Genomic DNA, 21,458 nt, shown 5'->3' on the forward strand with positions numbered 1-21,458 from the left:
TAACTCCTGTACTAATGTCTACTGGGATGTGAGCTGGTCAGGGGTAACTTTAGGCCGTGTATTCAAAAAGTGTCTCAGAGTAGGAGTGCTGATCTAAGATCAGATCCTCTTTGTCCATGTAATCTTATTGATTATGATCCTTGATGGTAAAACTGATCCAATATCAGAACTCAGTGAGTCTTTTGTGAATATGGGCCTAGATCTTGAATATGTATTGGGTAGTGTTGACCCTTGCATAGTATTTATTAGATATGACTCCATTACACTAGGAATAGACGTTTCGTTCACACTGCAGTTTTCCTCTAAAGGGTGCTAATTTTAAAAACTCAGAAAAGCTCTGACGAAGGCCGTGAGGTTGATACGTAAAGCTTATTAAAGATCATTGATACTACCAAGAGCAGTGATACTACCAAGAGCAGTGATACTATCAAGAGCAGTGATACTATCAAGAGCAGTGACACTATCAAGAGCAGTGATACTACCAAGAGCAGTGATACTATCAAGAGCAGTGACACTATCAAGAGCAGTGATACTACCAAGAGCAGTGATACTACCAAGAGCAGTGATACTATCAAGAGCAGTGATACTTCCAAGAGCAGTGATACTAGCAAGAGCAGTGATACTACCAAGAGCAGTGATACTGTCAAGAGCAGTGACACTACCAAGAGCAGTGATACTATCAAGAGCAGTGATACTTCCAAGAGCAGTGATACTACCAAGAGCAGTGATACTACCAAGAGCAGTGATACTACCAAGAGCAGTGACACTACCAAGAGCAGTGATACTGTCAAGAGCAGTGATACTACCAAGAGCAGTGACACTATCAAGAGCAGTGATACTGTCAAGAGCAGTGATACTGTCAAGAGCAGTGATACTGTCAAGAGCAGTGACACTACCAAGAGCAGTGATACTATCAAGAGCAGTGATACTTCCAAGAGCAGTGATACTACCAAGAGCAGTGATACTACCAAGAGCAGTGACACTACCAAGAGCAGTGATACTGTCAAGAGCAGTGATACTACCAAGAGCAGTGACACTATCAAGAGCAGTGATACTGTCAAGAGCAGTGATACTGTCAAGAGAAGTGATACTACCAAGAGCAGTGATACTGTCAAGAGCAATGATACTGTCAAGAGCAGTGATACTACCAAGAGCAGTGAAACTACCAAGAGCAGTGATACTGTCAAGAGCAGTGATACTACCAAGAGCAGTGATACTACCAAGAGCAGTGATACTGCCAAGAGCAGTGATACTACCAAGAGCAGTGATACTATCAAGAGCAGTGATACTACCAATAGCAGTGACACTACCAAGAGCAGTGATACTGTCAAGAGCAGTGATACTGTCAAGAGCAGTGATACTACCAAGAGCAGTGACACTATCAAGAGCAGTGATACTGTCAAGAGCAGTGATACTACCAAGAGCAGTGACACTACCAAGAGCAGTGATACTACCAAGAGCAGTGATACTACCAAGAGCAGTGATACTGTCAAGAGCAGTGATACTACCAAGAGCAGTGATACTGCCAAGAGCAGTGATACTGTCAAGAGCAGTGATACTACCAAGAGCAGCGATACTACCAAGAGCAATGATACTGTCAAGAGCAGTGATACTACCAAGAGCAGTGATACTACCAAGAACAGTGATACGACCAAGAGCAGTGATACTACCAAGAGCAGTAACACTATCAAGAGCAGTGATACTGTCAAGAGCAGTGATACTGTCAAGAGCAGTGATACTACCAAGAGCAGTGATACTGTCAAGAGCAGTGATACTGTCAAGAGCAGTGATACTACCAAGAGCAGTGAAACTACCAAGAGCAGTGATACTGTCAAGAGCAGTGATACTGTCAAGAGCAGTGATACTACCAAGAGCAGTGATACTACCAAGAGCAATGATACTGTCAAGAGCAGTGATACTACCAAGAGCAGTGACACTACCAAGACCAGTGATACTGTCAAGAGCAGTGATACTACCAAGAGCAGTGATACTATCAAGAGCAGTGACACTATCAAGAGCAGTGATACTACCAATAGCAGTGACACTACCAAGAGCAGTGATACTGTCAAGAGCAGTGATACTACCAAGAGCAGTGATACTACCAAGAGCAGTGACACTATCAAGAGCAGTGATACTGTCAAGAGCAGTGATACTACCAAGAGCAGTGACACTACCAAGAGCAGTGATACTACCAAGAGCAGTGACACTACCAAGAGCAGTGATACTACCAAGAGCAGTGATACTACCAAGAGCAGTGACACTACTAAGAGCAGTGACAATACCAAGAGCAGTGATACTACCAAGAGCAGTGACACTACTAAGAGCAGTGACACTACCAAGAGCAGTGATACTACCAAGAGCAGTGACACTACCAAGAGCAGTGACACTACCAAGAGCAGTGTGCCGGTTTCTTCTTTTTTCTAATTGTATTCAACTGTTACCATGCACCTGCAAAAAGGATATCTCAGATGTGCGAGTGCCTTTTGAATTGCGAATGCCCTAAATGACACGTCATGCCATACCCTGCCGGTGGCCTTGACAGGGATTAAAAAAAAAAGAAGTTTTATTCCTTTAGAGACTTGAAAGTTCACCAGTGAATTTGTCTGAACTGAAGCAACCCAGTGCAGTGCACACAGACATGAGCTGTGTTTTCTGTATTTGACAGCCAAACAAAACTGGTATAAAACATTTTTTAAAACTATAATAACAATAATGCAAGTATATGGGGCACTTAGTTGGTATGGTGCCAATGAGTGGAGAGCCATATGAGCATCAACAGATCGGCCAAGAGAGAATCTCAGTTTCCCCTGCAGAGAGAAATGTCTACAACTAAGTGTGTGTCCTTTATGTACAGTTAGTTTGAATTGTCAACAGACGTAAATATACTGTGTGAGCAGCAGACTGAGTTGAACCACTACTGGATGGCTGGATGGCTGTTCTTAGGCCAGGACACACAAATCTCCTCTTCAGCTCATGTGAAACGAAACGCAGTCAGAGTGCCGGCGCCCGCATCCTACCCTCCCTCCATCCTAGCTCCGTACCTCCCTCTGGAACAGGAAACGACAGGGTCTGATCTTAATTAGCTTGGCAGTTATGAATAACATCCTCAGTGGATTAAGGGGATTGTTGTTGTTGTAGGTTTGTGTAGGGAGCAGGGAAAATGTCTCAACAGCCAACCATTCTGATTCAGTTATTGTATAGTGGTGGTACACACACGTGCACCCACATACACCTTTAGTGTGTATCCAGTGCCACAGAACTGTTGAAATCCACCCAGGCATGATCAGGATCACACAAGGGGCCATATTCAATCAAACATCAAACCCGGTAAATGGGAGATTTGGGATATCAGAAAACAAGTTAGTAGATTACCTGTAGGTTACACACATATAACGAACATAGTGTAAAGAATGTGGACTCCACTTGTAAACTCTATTCCTTGTGCAATGTACCCAGGGCCACCCCTAGCCTTTTGGGGGCCCTAAGCGATTTTTGTTTGGAGGGGCCCCACCTCACGGGCATAACATTACCGTGCCCCCACCCCTGTTGGCAGTGGATACTTTTTGTCAGTGTTAAATGTATTTCCTGCAACTCTGCACATTTTGCCATCGGGTGTAGAGAAAATGTTTTTGTTTTATAACTAATTTCATGCAATTCTATACATTTTGGTATGAGGTGAAGAACTGCTGATGCACTACCAAATTTTGCATCTTGTGTTTTCTACTTTTGCAACTCTCAACAATAAATTGAGACTCAGAGTGAGTTCGGCCACTGGGCCCTACGCGTAGTCTGCATATAGGCAGAGGCGGCACTGAATGTACCTGGCTGTCTCCATGCAAAATATAAAAGTGCTTTCATCAAGTTCAACCATTTACATTTTACATCTTCTATCAATTTCACCAGTATTTATTTTGTTGTGTCAGTGGAATTGGATCAGACACATTCACTGGGTGGTAAAAGGTTGAGTTTTCCTATGCTCCTAACGCAGTGGCGGTTGGCTCGATTGGGATTCAGAAATGCTTAAAATCCAAGATAAACTGGACCAAGGACAGAGTCTTATGTTCAACATTTTTCCAAATGATCAAAAAATTCATTGGATCTTTGAGTTGGATTTCAGTCAAGACCTCATCCGAGTCCCCACCCATCATGCTGTTACATTCTTGAATGTGGAGACTTTCTGAGTATATGAATCTTATCTGGGCTCATCTGAGAATGTACAACTGTAATTATAAGGTTTATAATAATGTTATGCCTCTCTATGACACACTTAGTCACGATAATACGAGGATGATAATAATGTGTTGTAAGTGTGTCATAAAGGTCAAGTCTTATAATGCATTATACCTACAGGCTTTAAGTGAAATGTTACCAAACTACACACACTAACTATATAGGTCACAGAAAGCCTAAACATCTCCCATATCTGGAGACAAACAAATTCACTGACAAAGCTAAAATGTATTTATTTTATTTAAAAAATATATATTTTACCTTTATTTAACTAGGCAAGTCAGTTAAGAACAAATTCTTATTTTCAATGACGGCCTAGGAACAGTGGGTTAACTGCCTGTTCAGGGGCAGAACGACAGATTTGTACCTTGTCAGCTCGAGAGTTTGAACTTGCAACCTTCCGGTTACTAGTCCAACGCTCTAACCATTAGGCTACCCTGCCGCCCCAGATGAGAAGATGACAATCAAATACTCTGCATGCTCAGATGAAGGTCTTCGTGACTGAAAGCTTGAACTTTAGACTCATTGAATGTGCATTGATCTAAGTGCGCAGAGACTCTTCTACAATTTAATCAGGTGGGGAAATATGAGAGAAGTTCAGTAAGAACACTATTGAAAAATCTTTATCTAGCCTCAAGAGGTTACAAACATTCATTCATCCCAAAATATATATTATTAGCTATTCACAATCACTGTATGGTACTGTAGCCTAAGAGAGCAATGTCCTTATACAGTATTTCATTTTTACATTAACTCATTTTGAAAACGTGAACGTTGATAATTGCAGTCTCCACTTTGATCATTTTTCAGAGGGCACGACTGATATGCTTAAGGAGGTACTTCCTGTGATTCTTGGCCCGCTGCGTATTTTCTGTGTAAATGACATACAAAGAAAACTTAAGAGGTGTTTCTCAAGGGCTCAACATTTTTTATGCTTACACCCCATTGGCAAGTCGGCTATGGAAAACCTGAACTATAAACTTCAAGCACTGTATTCTGTGTGGTTTGAGGCTGAAGGCTGAGGTGAGCTGGGGATCCATTGCTTGGTTTCTACGGTAGCAGCAGCATCCCAGAAAGGCCAGGGTTGTGTCCCAAATGGCTCTCTATTCCCGGTATAGTGCACCACTTTTGACCAGGGCCCAATGGGCTCCAGTGCACTATAGGGAATAAGGTGCCATTTGGGATGCAACCCAGGTCTAGGGGCAACACTCTGCCACCTCAAACCACTGTCGCCATGGCATCATAGGGCCTTCACCACCACAGAGTTTAAAGGCTTGGCAACTGGCATGCCCTGAAGACTGGAGCCAGACAGTGGTCAAAAATATTTTTCTTTGACTGTGCTCTCTCTCTCTCTCTCGCTCTCTCTCAGCTGGTCAAATTAGCCATGAGCATTTATTTCCTTGTGAGATAAGGAGTGACCTCTTATCTTACCTTAATTTAGCATTTATACTTCAGAACGATCTGACCAGCGTGTACATTATGTTAAGAATATTCCTATGTACGCCTGTGTCAAACAATGTTTATACCATTTAATGTAACACTGTTATAACAGCTTTCCGTTGTCACTTATAGTCTGTGAATTGTGAAGTGCTTCGGGGGCTGCTCTCACGGAACACTGGTTTAGAGACTCAACCATATAGTGGATAACACTGCCATCTTCAGATGGGGATGCAGAGTTTCATCATCATTATCAGTGTTATAAAATTGGAAATTACCTCTCATGTCATTATAAAGGACTTTTAAACTATACCAAAAATCAATCTGGGCAGAAATCCAGACGACATACTATTTTGACTGCTGACTAGGCCTACTGATGTTGAAGCTCCTCTTTCTTTGTGGCAGGTGCATCTGTTATTTTCAAGACCGACCAATCACCATCTAGTTTATAGCTCATTGCGGTCTACCGTCCAATAGCTCTCCTCTTTGTTGCCTTAGCTTGGTATTAACTGGTTTACGACTGCGGACAGACAGACGCAAATAGGCCGGGCTTTAACTAATAGGGCATACAGTTCTTTAAATAGTTTTAAATCCGTATTTACTTGTTGAGTTTAAATATACAATTAAATTGCATCTGTATTTTTGCTAAATAATCGCAGCCTGAGACAAGCGATCGGAGGTGAATATATCTGAAGATTTAAAAAAGTAACTAAACCGGATAGCTTGTTCATGCTAGCTAAATTAAATCGCTGAGCGCCAGTCTTTTCATTTGCCGACATTGCTAGCTCTGCACGTTTCCTTGTTGTTGTTGTTGTTGTTAGCGACCGAGTTTGCTAACTGCTACATTTCAGCATTACTTGCTAGCTACAGTTTTTAGCTAGAAGAAAGCAATCAGGCATGGCGGAATTCCTCGAAGATCCGTCTGTTCTCACTAAGGATAAGCTCAAAAGTGAGCTCACGGCCAACCATGTCCCACTTCCCAGCTCCGAACAGAAGAAAGACGTCTACGTTCAGTTGTACCTGAAAAATTTGACCGTTCAGAACAAGAAATGTCCACCATCTGTAGACACGTTCTCCAGTGATGAAGAATTGCCTGCCCCTGTAGTCTCCAACAAGAGCCGATCTGGAAGAGTAAGTCATGAAATGTTTATGTTATAAATGGTTATTACAGTGCTATGAGTGTAAATTGATATTCTAATCTTAGTCATAATGCATTAAATCACTAGATACTTGTGTTGTAAAATGAAGGTTGCTGTCCATGTGATGTTATTTCCGTGAAATATACACTTAACTATTTTATTCCCTCCAACTCATGCCCTGAATTGGTTCTCCAATGGATGTGCAAAGAACAAATTCTTATTTTCAATAACAGCCTTGGAATAGTGGGTTAATTGCCTTGTTCAGTGGCAGAATGACAGATTTGTATCTTGTCAGCTCTGGGATTTGATCTTGCAACCTTTCGGTTACTAGTCCAACACTCTAACCACTAGGCTACCTGCCGCCCCAAGGTGGTAGATAAAGTTAGATAGGCTCATATTTGGTCTCTATTAGATAATCTAATTAACCATAATCAATCCATAGAAAGCTACCCGAAAGACAGACAAGCCTCGCTCAGAAGAAGTGGAAGTCACAGACCTCACCGATGCAAGTTTAAAAGATGAGCTGTTGAAGCATGGAGTCAACACTGGGCCCATAGTTGGTGAGTCCTGCTTATGTCTCTCACTTGTCTAAGGTGTCCTCCTCTCCTTGGTCTGCACTGATTGGAGAAGAGAAGTGAAAGCGAAATGGCAGAAGCCTACTGAGGAATCTCCTTTCACCTCGTCAGTTCTTTCAAACCTGTGCAGATGAAGGAAAGGAGACGAGGAGAGGAAGCCACTTGAGACTATGGAGGTGTGTGCACCAACAGACTCAGACAAGCGGAGATATATTTTTTATCCACAGTTCACTTCATCCCTAACTGGTTTCCTTTGCCTTTCCCTCAGGCTCCACCAGGAAGCTTTATGAGAAAAAGCTTCAGAAGCTACTGGATACACCTGCAGCTGAGACTACGCCCAGCCCACCTGAAACTGCCACAGTTAACGCTGCAGCCAAGGCAGATGGCAACCAGAACGGCAACACATACTCTGGCCAGTACAGTGACAAGGAGGAAGGTGAGAGCAATCATCTTACCACTGCACAAGAACATGCACCATTAATTAGGCAGCTCACCTATACAAATAAAGTTAATTCAGGGTTGGGATCAATTCAATTTCAATTCAGGAAGTAGGCCTAAAACTGAAAAGCAATGAGGAAAATGTTAATTTCAGTCCTCTCCCTGAATTGAAATGGAATGGATATTTTTTACTTTACGACGTTTGACTGTCAGTTTAGATGCCTTGATTCTCACTGACTCGTGTTGGCTTTGCCTGTGCCAGATGAGATAGGTACCGCTACGGAACCAGAGCCTGTTCCTGTTGTGGAGAAGCCTGTGTGGAGCATGGGGAAGACTCCTGTCACTGTTAGGAACAACAGCAGACGGAGCAGCAAGGTGAGCCTTCAAGTTCAACTTTATTTTCCATATAGAATAAATAATAAATAAATAATAATTAAAACATCTTAAAACATACAATGGAAATCAGAGCTCTCACATTAAAACCGCTTTCGTCTTCAACAGCAAGAAAGTTCACTGCAAATATGTGCAAATAACATTATCTTGCATCCATAAACTCCAGCCTCTCAATCATCTGTTGCTATTGTCAATGTTCACAGCTACAGGTGGTGGAGGTGAGCCTAGCAACGGGCGACCAGACCCCTAAGAAGACGAGGGAGAATGTTGAAGAGATTCTCGCTAATGAGATCTTTTCACCCACAGGCATCAGGTAAGTCTGTTGACATTTCACTTCATCAGCTAAGATTCAATATAATTTTGGAAAAGTACTTATCTTTCCAGTAGGCCTGGCACAATTACTGTATAACCATGTAATCCACAGTTATGAATGAAGACTGTCATGAAAATAAAATAACTGTCATGACCGTAACAACAACAAAAATGAACTAACAAACAGCTGACTGGAGACAGGGTGGCTAGGTATTCGCGTGGTTGAGTCCATTTTTATGGTAACATGGACTCTTAACAACGTAATGAAACTCTGTTTCTCCTTACTGAAACAAACTAGGTGTTGTAGCAAAACAAGCACACATAGAAATCTACAAGCAAGTTGCAGCAGCACACACAGAAATGTCATCTATGGTAGCTCATGCAGTCAGGAGGGGAGGACAGTAAAAAATGTGTGTAATGATAATATTTAACATTTCTTGCTATACGAATGGTTAATGCGGAGACTTACGGTCATTTGGCTGGCCAATTACCGTCATCCAAAATTCCATGACCTTCACAGTCCTACTTTTCAGTGATATTTAAAGCAGTAGATTTAAATTACTTTAGTCACTCAACTCATCCTCTAATCCCTCTCTCCCCGGTGCCAGCTGCAGGCGACCTATTCGCGGCGCGGCGGGCCGACCGGTGAAACCCAGCAACTACTGGCTGAACGAGTCTCTCCTGGAGCGCTCCATCTATACAGAGTCTTATTCTGGATGCAGCTCCTTGGGCTCCAACGTGCCGGCCAGGCCCGGCTTCCTCTCTGTACTATTAAAGCTCATGGTACTCGTCACTGTAGCTGGGTCCATCTACTTCGCCATTCAGCACCTCGATGCAGATCAGGTTCAGTCCTTCAAGGGAATGCTAACCGACGCCAAGGGTCTCCTAAACAGCGCTAAGGGTCACCTGTGTAGCACGGTTGATAAGGTGGTGGATGCCGTGTTCGATAATGTGATTGTGCCGCTGGGTATCGGGGGAGGCAGCAGCCAAGGTGCAGAAGCAGAGAGTGGCGGCAGGTAAGCAGTCCACCCTCTCCACCCTTCTTTCTTTTTTTGTTGTGTTTTTTTGACCGTTATTTTACCAGGTTGTCCAATTGAGGTCAGATCCCCGGTTATTCAACAGACCACCTGGCCACTGCTATGCCATCCACACCTCACGAGCTCACCACACCCCCTCCATCGTCATCCTCTGGTCACCACCTTGGAGGACTGACTGACTGACTTTTAATCTGGGCTGGTAGACTATCATCCTGTCCCCTCCTTGTTCACTTTTCCTCACCCCACGTGAGGAGGGCAGGAGGGGTATTCAACCCAACCAACACCAGCTTCCTGAAAAACCAACACTGTCTTGCCAAGACAGTCTAAAGAGACTTGTTTTTATTATGAAGTTGTTTTTAATCGTAGTGTGAAGTGTTATGTTGTGTATCCTTTGTGTGTGTATTTTTAGAAAGGACAGACAAATCGTACGCATGGTTGTAGTTTTTTTAAGGACATGTTTGTTGTTTTTGGAGTGTCTGTGGTGCCAGGTGTTTTTCTGATGGTGAAGTACAAGCACAGTGATAGCACTTAGTGCCAGTGTAGGTGTCAATTCCATTTCAATTCCAGTCAATTCAGAAAGTAAACAATTCCAAATGTTCCTCATTAAAAAGCATGGAAGAGAATTGTAATTCCAGTGTACTTCCTAAATCGACTGGAATTTACATGGAATTTACCTCCACCCTGCTTAGTGCCCTCCCACTAATTCAAGCACAGATAAATAATATTCATTACAGAAACATTTACAAGTATTTCTGTATTGGTTTTTGAATATACACTAGTAGTAACAATAAAGCTAGGTAGAATAATGGTGCTCAGGTCTATTCTAATCTGCTCTAAATTAATCTGATCAGTGCTGGGAGGAGTGACAGTGTCCAATAGTGTAACTTCAGGTCTCGTCACTGTATGAGGAAAAACCCTTATTTTCAAGCTATAAAGGTTATAAAACTGATTTTCTTTGGTTAAATTGCTAGTTTTTTGGTATATGCTGCAGTAATAACTAAGTAAGTGGTCTGACCTGTGAATGGCTCATGATGGCACCTGACTTGAGGGGCAGTGACCCAAATCCCAGTATTAGCTTTGTGAGTTTGTGTGAGTTTACATACATGTTTCATTTAGTAGTGATTTGTTGTGCTAAAGATTCCAGATCTTCCAGTCCCATCTACCGGGTCATGTTCAGTAGGGCACCGTAGCAAAATGGGTATAATCCTCTCTGTTTTAATGTGTGTTTTCCCTGTTTGTTGCCTAAGGAACATGACCCAAGACTGGCTGTCTTTTTTAGTGCACCCACACTGCCCTTCTAAGCGGTTCTGCACACTACTGATCTGGGAAAAATAACATTTTTGCAATAGGTAGTTGAGCAAATATACGAGTTAACAATGTATTCCATTTTGTTACTTGGATTATAAATTGATATTTACTCTGCCTCATGTACACTTCATTGTCATAGAAGAGGTAACACTAACAATTGCCTGAGGAGAGACAAATGGTAATATTGATAGCAACTTAACTTATGTTGACCATTCATAGAATATTGATGTCAAGATGTTGACATTTTTTGTCCAGTGTTGAAAATAAGTATTTTTTTTTATTTCTGTATTTTTCTAATGTGAATTGTTAATGTTGGTCTTTTGTCTAGGTGAAAGTGAAATTTAAAAAACAAAAAAAATGCTATCCTAAAACTGAACCTCTTTGTTGACTTGTGGTTACACAGTGAATACAGTATATTAAAGATGAAAAGTTTGTTACTTTGATCAGGCAGCTAGCTTCCCAACGATGGATTGTGGGGGTAAGGATTTTGAATCTGTTTTTATTTAAAATACTATCATGAAATAAATGTGGTAATTCAATTGTCTGCCCGTGGTTTTCTTTATTGAGGTTTGTACACTGTGCGATGGACAGCTACGATTATGAGAACCGATTATGAGAACCCTTGTCTTGCCTGAGACTTGAAGATTTGTGTTGGCTCACTGAGGTAATGCCTAGGATTTAGATCCGCGGGTTAACAGTAATGTGGCGCGCACTGTGCATAGAAACACTTCAGAAGGACGCTCTAGTTTGAGAATATTTCAACAAAAACTGAAAACATTCATGCATAGTAAGATGAGCGTCCAACTCAAAGGTGAAAGAAGAGTGTTGAGTGGCATCCTTCAACTTGAGTCAAATCTAAATTTATTGGTCACATACACATGGTTAGCAGATGTTATTGCGAGAGTAGCGAAATGCTTGTGCTTCAATTGCAGCAATATCTAAAAAGTAATATCTAATTCCACAACAAATACCTAATTTACACAAATCTAAGGAATGGAATGAGAATATATAAATATATGGATGAGCAATGTCAGAGTGGCAGCATAGGCTAAGGTGCAATAGATAGTATAGAATGCAGTATATACATATGAGATGAGTAATGCTAGATATGTAAACAAAGTGGCCGATGATTCAAGTCTGTCTGTAGGCAGCAACCGTTCTGTGCTAGTGATGGCTGTTTAACAGTGATGGCCTTGAGATAGAAGCTGTTTTTCAGTCTCTCTGTCCCAGCTTTGATGCACCTGTACTGACCTCGCCTTCTGGATGATAGCGGGGTGAACAGGCAGTGGCTCGGGTGGTTGTTGTCCTTGATGATCTTCTTGGCCTTCCTGTGACATTGGGTGCTGTAGGTGTCCTGGAGGGCAGGTAGTTTGCCCCCAGTGATGTGTTGTGCTTGTGCAGACCGCACTACCCCCGAGAGCCCTGCGGTTGTGGGCAGAGCAGTTTCTGTACCAGGCGGTGATACAGCCCGACAGGATGCTCTCAATTGTGCATCTGTAAAAGTTTGTGAGTGTTTTAGGTGACAAGACAAATTTATTCTACCTCCTGAGGTTGAAGAGGCGCTGTTGCCCCTTCTTCACTACACTGTTTGAATGTGTGCCTGTTACAAAGGAAAAGGACAAATCAATGAATGAACAACACAAAAAATGACACAAATTGCCACCTGGGGCAGTCAGAGACCTTCATATTGTATGCAGAAAAGCCTGGTGTACGTAGGACCCCACAGAGCGCAACCCAAAGACACCAAAAGTGCGGAACTGACGTATCCTCTAACCTCAGGTGACGTAGTCTCTTGTACAGTTAGGACGGACACTTGCCAGACACGAAGGTCTCTACGATTCGCCGGTGGTGAAGGACGGCGGCGCCATTTTGCGACTGAACGCGTGGAAGTAAAGAACATATAAAGATAACTTTTTTTTTTTGTGTGAATTTATAGTTTACGTAGAAACACATTAATTGATGTGCGATACATTTCTCAAGACAAGAATATTGGTTGCTCCAGCAAGGATAATCTAAAAACAAAATGTTGACCGACTAGCTAACGTTAGCTAGCCTAGCAACTAGCTAACAGTCAGGGCTTGCCAGCAGGCTTTAGAGTACTAACGACTTTACCTAGATAACGTTAACTCTCTTGCTTTAAAATAACAAGTACATGTTGAAACAACTTACATGACATGTCATTTTAAGCAGAAGTTGACCAACTAATCTTAACTAAATACATGTTGATTTGTTTCATCCATTTTTTGGGTGGGTTATAAACTAGCCTAACCACGTTGTCTTTATCTGTTCCCCACAGCCATCCCTTAATAAGGAACAATGTACCCCAACGCGTTATTGACACAGGTGGCGCGATCGAACCCGTTCAGCGCTCCCGGTTTCACTCTCCAGAAAGTCGAGGAGCCATCGCAAAGTCTTACTGCCGATCATGGACCAAGAAAACGCACATTGGCTGCGGCTGCAGTGGCCGGTAAGAAGAGTGGTGTATATGTGATTTAATATTAGCTAACAAAGTCCTCCCAACGAATTTGTTAGCTAAAATAGGTTTGATAGCTAATATTACCACTTATGGGTTATGGGTTTATGAACGAAAGCCAATTGAACAGTCTCTTTTTATCTCTCTTTACTTATCGGTGTGTACATCAATGACTATGTTTGAATTAGTGAGTACATCAATGACTGTTTGAAATACACCTATAAAGCTTAAATCGTCTAGGCCCAGTTTTTCTAAAATGTATCTTTCCGGATTTCGGCTTTAGGATTAAATGCACATACATAGAATGAATAGCACAGACTAATCATTGACATGAATATGAACTCACGTTTTTATTTCTATTGGTGTAATACTATCCAATAGCCGAAGTACAGATAACCTTTGAATAGACTGATCGCTGAATATCAGGCATCATACATTTTTTTTTAGTTCACTTTTGGCTTCTGGACAGTGGCTTTGCACTTCCTTTTAGGCAAGGCCTTGCAGTCAGGCATGGAGGACACTGTGAAGGGCAAAGTTTTGTAAAAAAAAAAAAGGAGGCCAGAAGCTATGACAACTTATTAGTAGACTGCAGAAAAATCGAGCCAGCTTGAGATAAATAAATAAGAAAAAGAACGCAGCTAGTACTATTGCCAAGGCCCAATCCCCTTTTTATGAGGATTAAAGCTACAATGCAAATCATATTGTTAGACCTAAATGGTCTCATGTTGTCTAGCCCTGGTACAGGTAGCTCGATAATTACAAAGTAAACACTGTAACAGCCTAGGGCTTATTTTGTTGCAAATAAGTGGAATAACACACGGGGGCCTAATCTCATGGTTGAGTTGAAAGAATAGACTCAAAGATGTGTATGTGTGTATAGGGGCGTGCATGTGGTGTTACCTGATCTCCTTGCCACGTGAGTTTGGAGGTCTACCAATTTACTAAAGGTCTCATTATGGACTGGTCCTAGGCTGTGCTACTTGCTTTGACAGTTTCTTCCATTGAGTCTTATCAGTTAGTGATTTAATGGGAACCGTTGAGCCCCTATCAAATAGATTAGACTGATAGGCTACCGTTTACAACCCTCCGTTTGCGTACTATGTAAGATACGGTGCCCTCTCACTACATGTACCCATATATAAATGGAATAATCAGCCGTAACGCTGTTATGAAGGTGACCCCCCCCCCTCCAATGTTGCTAGACTGTTGAGCTCAGGTATCGGCTTGAATAGAATGTGAGGCACCAGTTAGACTCAGTACTAGAGTAAATATATGGTCTTCACTCTCAGAGTTGAACTGAACATTTCTATTCCGGTCTATTCCGCACCAACTACCCAATTTAAGACTAGGCCTAATACTGCAGTGTACATTTTAAAAATAAAAAAAATGTTTCTCCCCCTATTACATCTGTGAAAGAACCCCAATTCACTGTCTTTTCCTCAGAGGGAGACAGTTGTGAGTTTGGCTCATCGCATTATTTCATCATGTGTGGCATCGGTGGAATCCTGAGCTGTGGTACCACACACACAGCAGTGGTGCCCCTTGACCTGGTCAAGTGCAGGTTGCAGGTCTGTGGCCCCCGACCACGGGTTGCATGGCATGTATATTGTGTTGTGGATTCCACTAAAACATTGACATCCCAGATAACAGTATTTTCTTGAAACAAGACTACATCCCAAATAGCTTTTATTTTCAGGAACGGTGTGTTTCCACTAATATGCAGTGGGGTGGAAGCAGCCAGTTATTTTATTTGCATGCTTGAACTAGTATTGTTGAGGCCCTGGGAGCTAAAAATGAGAGTTCACGTGTGAACTGTGAAGCTTTAACAGAATGCGAAGCTGGCATTCTTTAACTTTATGGTATGACCCCTAAATGGTACTGGCAGGCACTTGCCCTTTCTCTGTGCCGCTAAGAGCAATTTGATACTCTACCCACATTCATTCAACATCAGTGACCTTTAGCCTAGCAACAACTGCAGTCAAATTCCTAGCCAGGACAGGACATCCTCCTTGTTAAGAACTGGACTGCCCTGCCTTGGAGTTGGGCCTATAATACTTGCAGAACAAGTTTTCTAAATGACGACTGGTGTCCTTGGCCAGTATTCACGAAGTGTAAGAGTGCTGATCTGGGATACTTTTTGACCTTTCGATCATAATGAATAAGATTACATTGATAAAGAAAGGACCTGATCCTAGATCAGCACTACAACTCTTGACACTCAAATCAATAATGACCCTGGTATGGGAATAGAGGAATCACCTATTATTGAAGATTTTGTTTTGTGGTATGAACTTACTTTTACAATTAAAAACATGAGTCAGTGTCAGGGAGAGTGTCTTCTCCACTGCTAGAGGGCATAATCAAGAGAAAGGCCTAGAGAGCGTATTATGACAATCCATTGCTAGCGTTGTGGTGTGAGACACTCGGCATGGCTTAGAAGTGATGTTGACTTAACAGCATGGTGTGTGTGTGTGTGTTGTCTGTCTCTATTCTGTATTGTGTTCGGTCTGCTCTAGATTCTGACGTTAGCTGTGAGTTTGGCTCTAAGAAATACTATGCCTTGTGCGGCTTCGGCGGCATCCTCAGCTGCGGGATCACACACACGGCGGTCGTTCCCCTTGACCTGGTCAAGTGCCGTCTGCAGGTCTGTATATCCGCTAGTCTTGTGGGGGTTGCGTCCCAAATGCCGCCCTATAGTCTACATAGTACACTACTTTTGACCATAGGGTTTCTGCAAAAGTAGTGCACAATGTAGATAATAGGTTACCATTTGGGGGCGCAATTCTAGTCTCTGTGATCAATGTGCTCTGCTGCGCTGGAAGAATGCATACATTGCAGCGTTGAAGGTCGATTCCATTTCAATCCAGTGACTAAATTGATATTCCAAATGTTTTTCTTCCTTCCTGCTTTGAAATGGCATTGACCCCAACTCTAATAAATGTATAATACATTGAGTGTGTTATGGCCCTGTAGTATTGAGTGCATTTCTGTAGTATTGAGTGCATTTCTGTAGTATTGAATGCATTTCTGTAGTATTGAGTGCATTTCTGTAGTATTGAGTGCATTTCCCTTACAGGAACCCTGCAGCACTATTTCCCCACTTTAAAAAAACAAAAAAACATCAGTTCGGTTTCTAATGTGGGTTCTGTTCTCCAGGTGGACCCAGACAAGTACAAGAGCATCTTCAAGGGTTTCTCCATCACCATTAAAGAGGATGGCATGAGAGGGCTGGCAAAGGGCTGGGCTCCCACCTTCATCGGTTACTCCATGCAGGGTCTCTGCAAGTTTGGCTTCTATGAGGTGTTCAAGATCACCTACAGCGACATGATCGGAGAGGTCAGTACTGTAGTGGTGCTCATCAGTGAGACTTAAGTCTACGTCCCAAATGGCACTCTTTGAACAAAAGTAGTGCCCTATACAGGGAGTAGGGGGGACTTAGCCAATATGTTGATTCCTTGACGCCACTGTATTGGACATTTCTTCGCAAGGAGAGTGAATGTAAAGATGAATTGTGAAAGACCCAAAGAATAAGGTCGTCCTCCCATTTTTATAATAATCCAATCGGCTCTTTCTCCATTAATCTTTCCTCGATTCTTTGCATCCTCTAGTCTGCTTCTCAAAACGTATCGAATACGGTCTTGAAGTAAGGAATCTTAGCGCTTCTGTTCCAATACAGTTGAGGCAAGCAGGTGAGATGTGAGGAGTCGTGGAAAGACTTAATTGAGATTGTGATTTTGCTCCTCACCTCCTGCCCTGCCCGTCTGGTAAATGCAGGAAAACACCTACCTGTGGAGGACCTCTCTCTACCTGGCTGCGTCTGCCAGTGCAGAGTTCTTCGCTGACATCGCCCTGGCCCCAATGGAGGCGTGTAAAGTGCGTATTCAGACCCAGCCCGGCTACGCTAACACCCTCAGACAGTGTGCCCCTAAGATGTTCGCCGAGGAGGGACTCTGGGCGTGAGTATCCCTACTGAATCAGCCGGTCACATTTAGCTACCTTCGTCTTAGCCCCAGCCCTTTTGATATTTGTTATTCTGAAGGGTCTGGATTGGTATGGTCAGTGAAGTGCTGGTGCTCTCAGATCTGCAACCATTGAAGGGCTAGGACTGAGGGTCAGGGAACACATTGGGACCAGCTGAATTAATATGGCCTTGTTTTGTCATGACTAGAATAAACTCCTCAATGACGAGGATGTTTCAAAGTTCAACATGCTCCTTAGATCCACCTCTGGGGGGCGTTCCTGGTCTGTTGAGTCTGCTATCTCCTCTCTCTGAGTGTTGACTGCAGCTCCAGCCCAGATGCTCCCAGCAGCTTTCTGGCTGTACAGTTGGAGGTGCTTGAGTCATTGGCGTGTGAGAACAGTCTACCTGCTCCTCAGCCCACTCCCTGCACTGGCACCCTCGCTGGAAAATGACCAGTGCAGACAGGCTGGGGAGCGGACAACTTTTATATGTCCCTAATGAACTTTTTCTTTACACAGGTCATAGACTATTTGGTTCCTGTTTCCTATACCCAGTTTAAGCCTCCTCCTGGTCTTAAATATATGCTCACGGAATAATCTATTAAAACAGTTGTTTATTCCAGAATTAGATTAAAGGTCCAACGTAGCAGTTTTTATCTCAATATAAAAAAAAAAACTCAGTGTGATTTTGCTTTCATTTAAAACGGTCAAGAATAAAATTGCTTTTTTTTTAGCAAAGAGAAATTTCTCAAGCAAGAATTTAGTTAGGACTATCTGGGAGGTGAAAACTGAAAACTAGCTGTTATTGGCAGAGTTTGAAACTTTCTTATTGGTTTATTAACTAATGTACCGACTGGTGATGTCACCGGGTAGGTCAAAACCTCATCCCACCAAAACAAGCTGAAATTTCAAACAGCTCTTACACTAAAAAAAACTTTATTTTCACACTATTATTTCAACCTTAGTGTGGAAATGTATATAAAACAAGAGGACAGTCACGTTTTTGAGTGCACTGGGCCTTTTAATCCTGTTGAGGTAGAGGTCAATAACACGGAAACAAGTCACTCACGCTCTGCCCCTTTGTTGCTGCTCTATAGTTTCTACAAGGGTGTGGTCCCTCTGTGGATGAGGCAGATCCCCTACACCATGATGAAGTTTGCCTGCTTTGAGAGGACCGTAGAGCTGCTGTACAAACATGTGGTGCCTAAACCCCGTGCTGAGTGCTCCAAGGGTGAACAGCTGGTCGTCACCTTCGTGGCCGGATACATTGGTGAGTCCACGGTTCTAAAGAGAAGCGGATTGAAGAAGTTGGTAGATGTTTTGTTTTGGTTAGACTTCCAACCACAAGTGGGTATACTGGGTATTAAATCATTTTAAAGATGAGTTTTACAATGGATTTCTGTTGGTTTGTGTTATGAGAATTTTGTTATCAATGTTCAAAAACTTCAAACTTCAATCTACTCAGTCTGCAATCCAGAGTTTGTAAGATTCTGGTTGAATGAAACAGACAAGAGTCCCCGCTTACAAATGTCAAAATGTTTATTCATGAGAGTACTCTGAAATCTATAATACAAAGACATCCATTTTATACCATGCTCCTTAATTACGCACATACTTTCACACCAACAGTAGATATCCTACGCACATACATACACACACAAACAGTGGGTGAGTTTTATCCTTCTCCATAGTTCTCACCACTGTGTATCACTACCCAGCCGACAGTTCCATTCCCCCGAGATTAGGGAAACCTTGAGAAGTAATTCCCTGTCCTATCATAAGTTCCTCAGAGTTCTAGCCAGGTTGGTTCAAGCACAGTTGAATTGTTCTCAGTATTTTCCTAGGCACACACATACACATTTCTCTCTCTCCCAGTCCAACCTAGTTAGACGTATGTTTAATACTTTAATTAGTCCTTATACATGCTACATAACTATAATCCCTCATGTTTAAGTTTCAGGGTAGAATTATTTAATCATTATCTGTAAACATGTAAATTATTTTATCAGTATGAGATGTAGCCTATAACTTTACTCCTAAGCCATAACTCATCCAAAATGTTTTTTTTTTTCTTCATCGATTTAAGATTTTCTACTTATCTGATATTTTCTATGTTGTCCTGATCACATCTCTGGTGGTTGTTCTGTCCCCTGCAGCTGGTGTGTTCTGTGCCATCGTCTCCCACCCTGCTGACTCTGTGGTGTCTGTGCTGAACAAGGAGAGTGGCAGCACCGCCATCGGAGTGCTCAAGAAGCTCGGGCCCAAGGGTGAGGAGTAGCACTGCATTCCTCTGTCAGAACTCTCCCTACCCCCATATCCTTTTCACTCTAATGAGACATACCAAATTGTACTGGACGCTGATATTTCCCTTTCACCTTGTTTTGTCCAGCAACTTCTTTTAACTGTGGCGGATGTGTAACCAGGCCAGCTCAGTACAGCTTGGTTTGGCTCGGTAGTGTGACTCAGCCAGTAGGATCAGATTGAAATGTATTGTGTGGTAAAGGGGTTTCCAACACGCTCCTTAGATCCACCTCTGGGGGGCGTTCCTGGTCTGTTGAGTCTGCTATCTCTCTCTCTCTGAGTGTTGACTGCAGCTCCAGCCCAGACGCTCCCAGCAGCTTTCTGGCTGTACAGTTGGAGGTGCTTGAGTCATTGGCGTGTGAGAACAGTCTACCTGCTCCTCAGCCCACTCCCTGCACTGGCACCCTCGCTGGAAAATGACCAGTGCAGACAGGCTGGGGAGCGGACATGATTCAATATCTCTTACATCATCTGTTGTACCACCATCAGACATTTTGATTTGTTGATATTTTTTTATGTATATGCTGTAACATAAAGTATTATATTTTGACTTTAGTGTAAACTGTTGTGTTCTGTTGCTTTCTTCCTTTCTATCTCCTCAGGTGTGTGGAAGGGTCTGGTGGCCCGTATCATCATGATCGGTACCTTGACCGCCCTGCAGTGGTTCATCTACGACTCTGTCAAGGTCTACTTCTGCCTGCCCCGTCCCCCTCCCCCAGAGATGCCCGAGTCCCTCAAGAAGAAGCTGGGGATTACAGAGTAAAGAAACAAAATGGTCGGCCTTATCAACAAATATCTATTCAAAATGGCGGCCTTATCAACAGCAATATAAGCCTTCAAACAACACATCCTTAAGTTAACATCCACACTGCACACCGCTATCTGCCTGGTATAGTCATAGCTGTCCTGTTCTGCCTGTAGACCACCTACCCTGGTCCGAGCTACTTCTGCATATTACATTCAGAGCGAAATATGCCATGTAGAACAGACATGCCGCTACGACGTGTAGAATAAAGAATCATGTTGACTCTATTAGTAGCGTTTCTATATGCGATGTTCCAAAACGTTTTCGTACTGAACATGGCCCTGGTCAGCATGAGTTAGGGTCCATTTAAATTAGATTCCAGAAGTAAACTGAAATACCACTTCTTGTTTTTAAATTATAATTTCTTAATTGAAGTTTTTGGGTTTGAATTGAAATGAAACTGAACCCAACCCTACTGGTCAAGGGGGAGGAGGGTTCCCTCCTGTGGGGGAATAGAGGGAAGACGACAACACATGCCATCAGGTTAACACCCTACCACAGTTGGTTAATGTTCTAATAAATAAATGAAAATGTGGAAACAATTTATGTCCTTGTTTTTGAAAGTTGTGTGTGTGACTGATGTTGGATTGTAGTTCAGGGGATGTTTTTATGCCCTTTTAAACAGATCATTACTTGTTCTGTTATTGGTTGTAGTTTAGTTATGAGGATTTTTGCACTAAAAAGTTAATGGAACATTCATATGATTTGTCTGATTCTTGCATTATTACCTAGAATACACACACATCCTGCAGGTGAAGAATCCGGATGTGGAGGTCCTGGGCTGGTGGGGTTACAAGTGGACGTGAGGCTGGTTAGATGTACTGCCAAATTATGTAAAATAACATTGGAGGTGGCTTATGGTAGAGAAACCAAAGCGACTAATACGCCTCGCTCACAATGATTAGTGTCATAGCACAAAAAACACTATGCAGCATCATCTGGATGTGTGCCAGAAATGTTCAACATTCACCTTCTACCATTTCTGTCCAGCTGTCTACGTGTACAGTTTGACACATGTTTGACAAATCTAACGTACTCACTGCCTCTGTG

The 21,458-nt window shown here is 42.5% G+C and overlaps 2 protein-coding genes and 2 non-coding genes across 7 annotated transcripts; all 4 read left to right on the forward strand.

Annotated features, from left to right (window-relative positions):
- Positions 1-6,004: 6,004 nt before the first annotated feature.
- LOC118395997 (lamina-associated polypeptide 2, isoforms beta/delta/epsilon/gamma-like) lies at positions 6,005-11,413 on the forward strand. 3 transcript variants are annotated; one of them, XM_052466417.1, is made up of 7 exons: positions 6,005-6,798; positions 7,249-7,366; positions 7,650-7,817; positions 8,082-8,194; positions 8,416-8,524; positions 9,126-9,540; positions 9,609-11,413. In XM_052466417.1, the coding sequence occupies exons 1-7, from the start codon at positions 6,565-6,567 to the stop codon at positions 9,619-9,621; spliced, it is 1,170 nt and encodes a 389-aa protein (XP_052322377.1). In that variant the 5' UTR covers positions 6,005-6,564; the 3' UTR covers positions 9,622-11,413. The 3 variants fall into 3 exon arrangements, with proteins under 3 accessions (XP_052322377.1, XP_052322378.1, XP_035646023.1); XM_035790130.2 differs by having other exon boundaries at positions 6,012-6,798; positions 8,416-8,525; positions 9,133-9,540; XM_052466418.1 differs by having other exon boundaries at positions 6,011-6,798; positions 9,126-11,413.
- Positions 11,414-12,589: 1,176 nt separating this feature from the next.
- On the forward strand, positions 12,590-20,950 carry LOC118395998 (phosphate carrier protein, mitochondrial-like). Of its 2 annotated transcripts, none has more exons than XM_035790133.2 (8): positions 12,590-12,758; positions 13,166-13,336; positions 14,786-14,910; positions 16,499-16,678; positions 17,117-17,298; positions 18,400-18,572; positions 19,459-19,569; positions 20,206-20,950. In XM_035790133.2, the coding sequence occupies exons 2-8, from the start codon at positions 13,186-13,188 to the stop codon at positions 20,364-20,366; spliced, it is 1,083 nt and encodes a 360-aa protein (XP_035646026.1). In that variant the 5' UTR covers positions 12,590-12,758; positions 13,166-13,185; the 3' UTR covers positions 20,367-20,950. The 2 variants fall into 2 exon arrangements, with proteins under 2 accessions (XP_035646026.1, XP_035646025.1); XM_035790132.2 differs by lacking the exon at positions 14,786-14,910 and adding an exon at positions 15,859-15,986.
- On the forward strand, positions 17,547-17,785 carry LOC118396787 (small nucleolar RNA SNORA53). Its single transcript, XR_004828269.1, has one exon. It is a non-coding gene; the product is annotated as a small nucleolar RNA SNORA53 (small nucleolar RNA).
- Positions 19,814-20,053, forward strand: LOC118396786 (small nucleolar RNA SNORA53). Its single transcript, XR_004828268.1, has one exon. It is a non-coding gene; the product is annotated as a small nucleolar RNA SNORA53 (small nucleolar RNA).
- Positions 20,951-21,458: the final 508 nt, after the last annotated feature.

Source organism: Oncorhynchus keta, chromosome 17 (genome assembly GCF_023373465.1).
Source record: "Oncorhynchus keta strain PuntledgeMale-10-30-2019 chromosome 17, Oket_V2, whole genome shotgun sequence".
Lineage (NCBI taxonomy): Eukaryota > Metazoa > Chordata > Actinopteri > Salmoniformes > Salmonidae > Oncorhynchus > Oncorhynchus keta.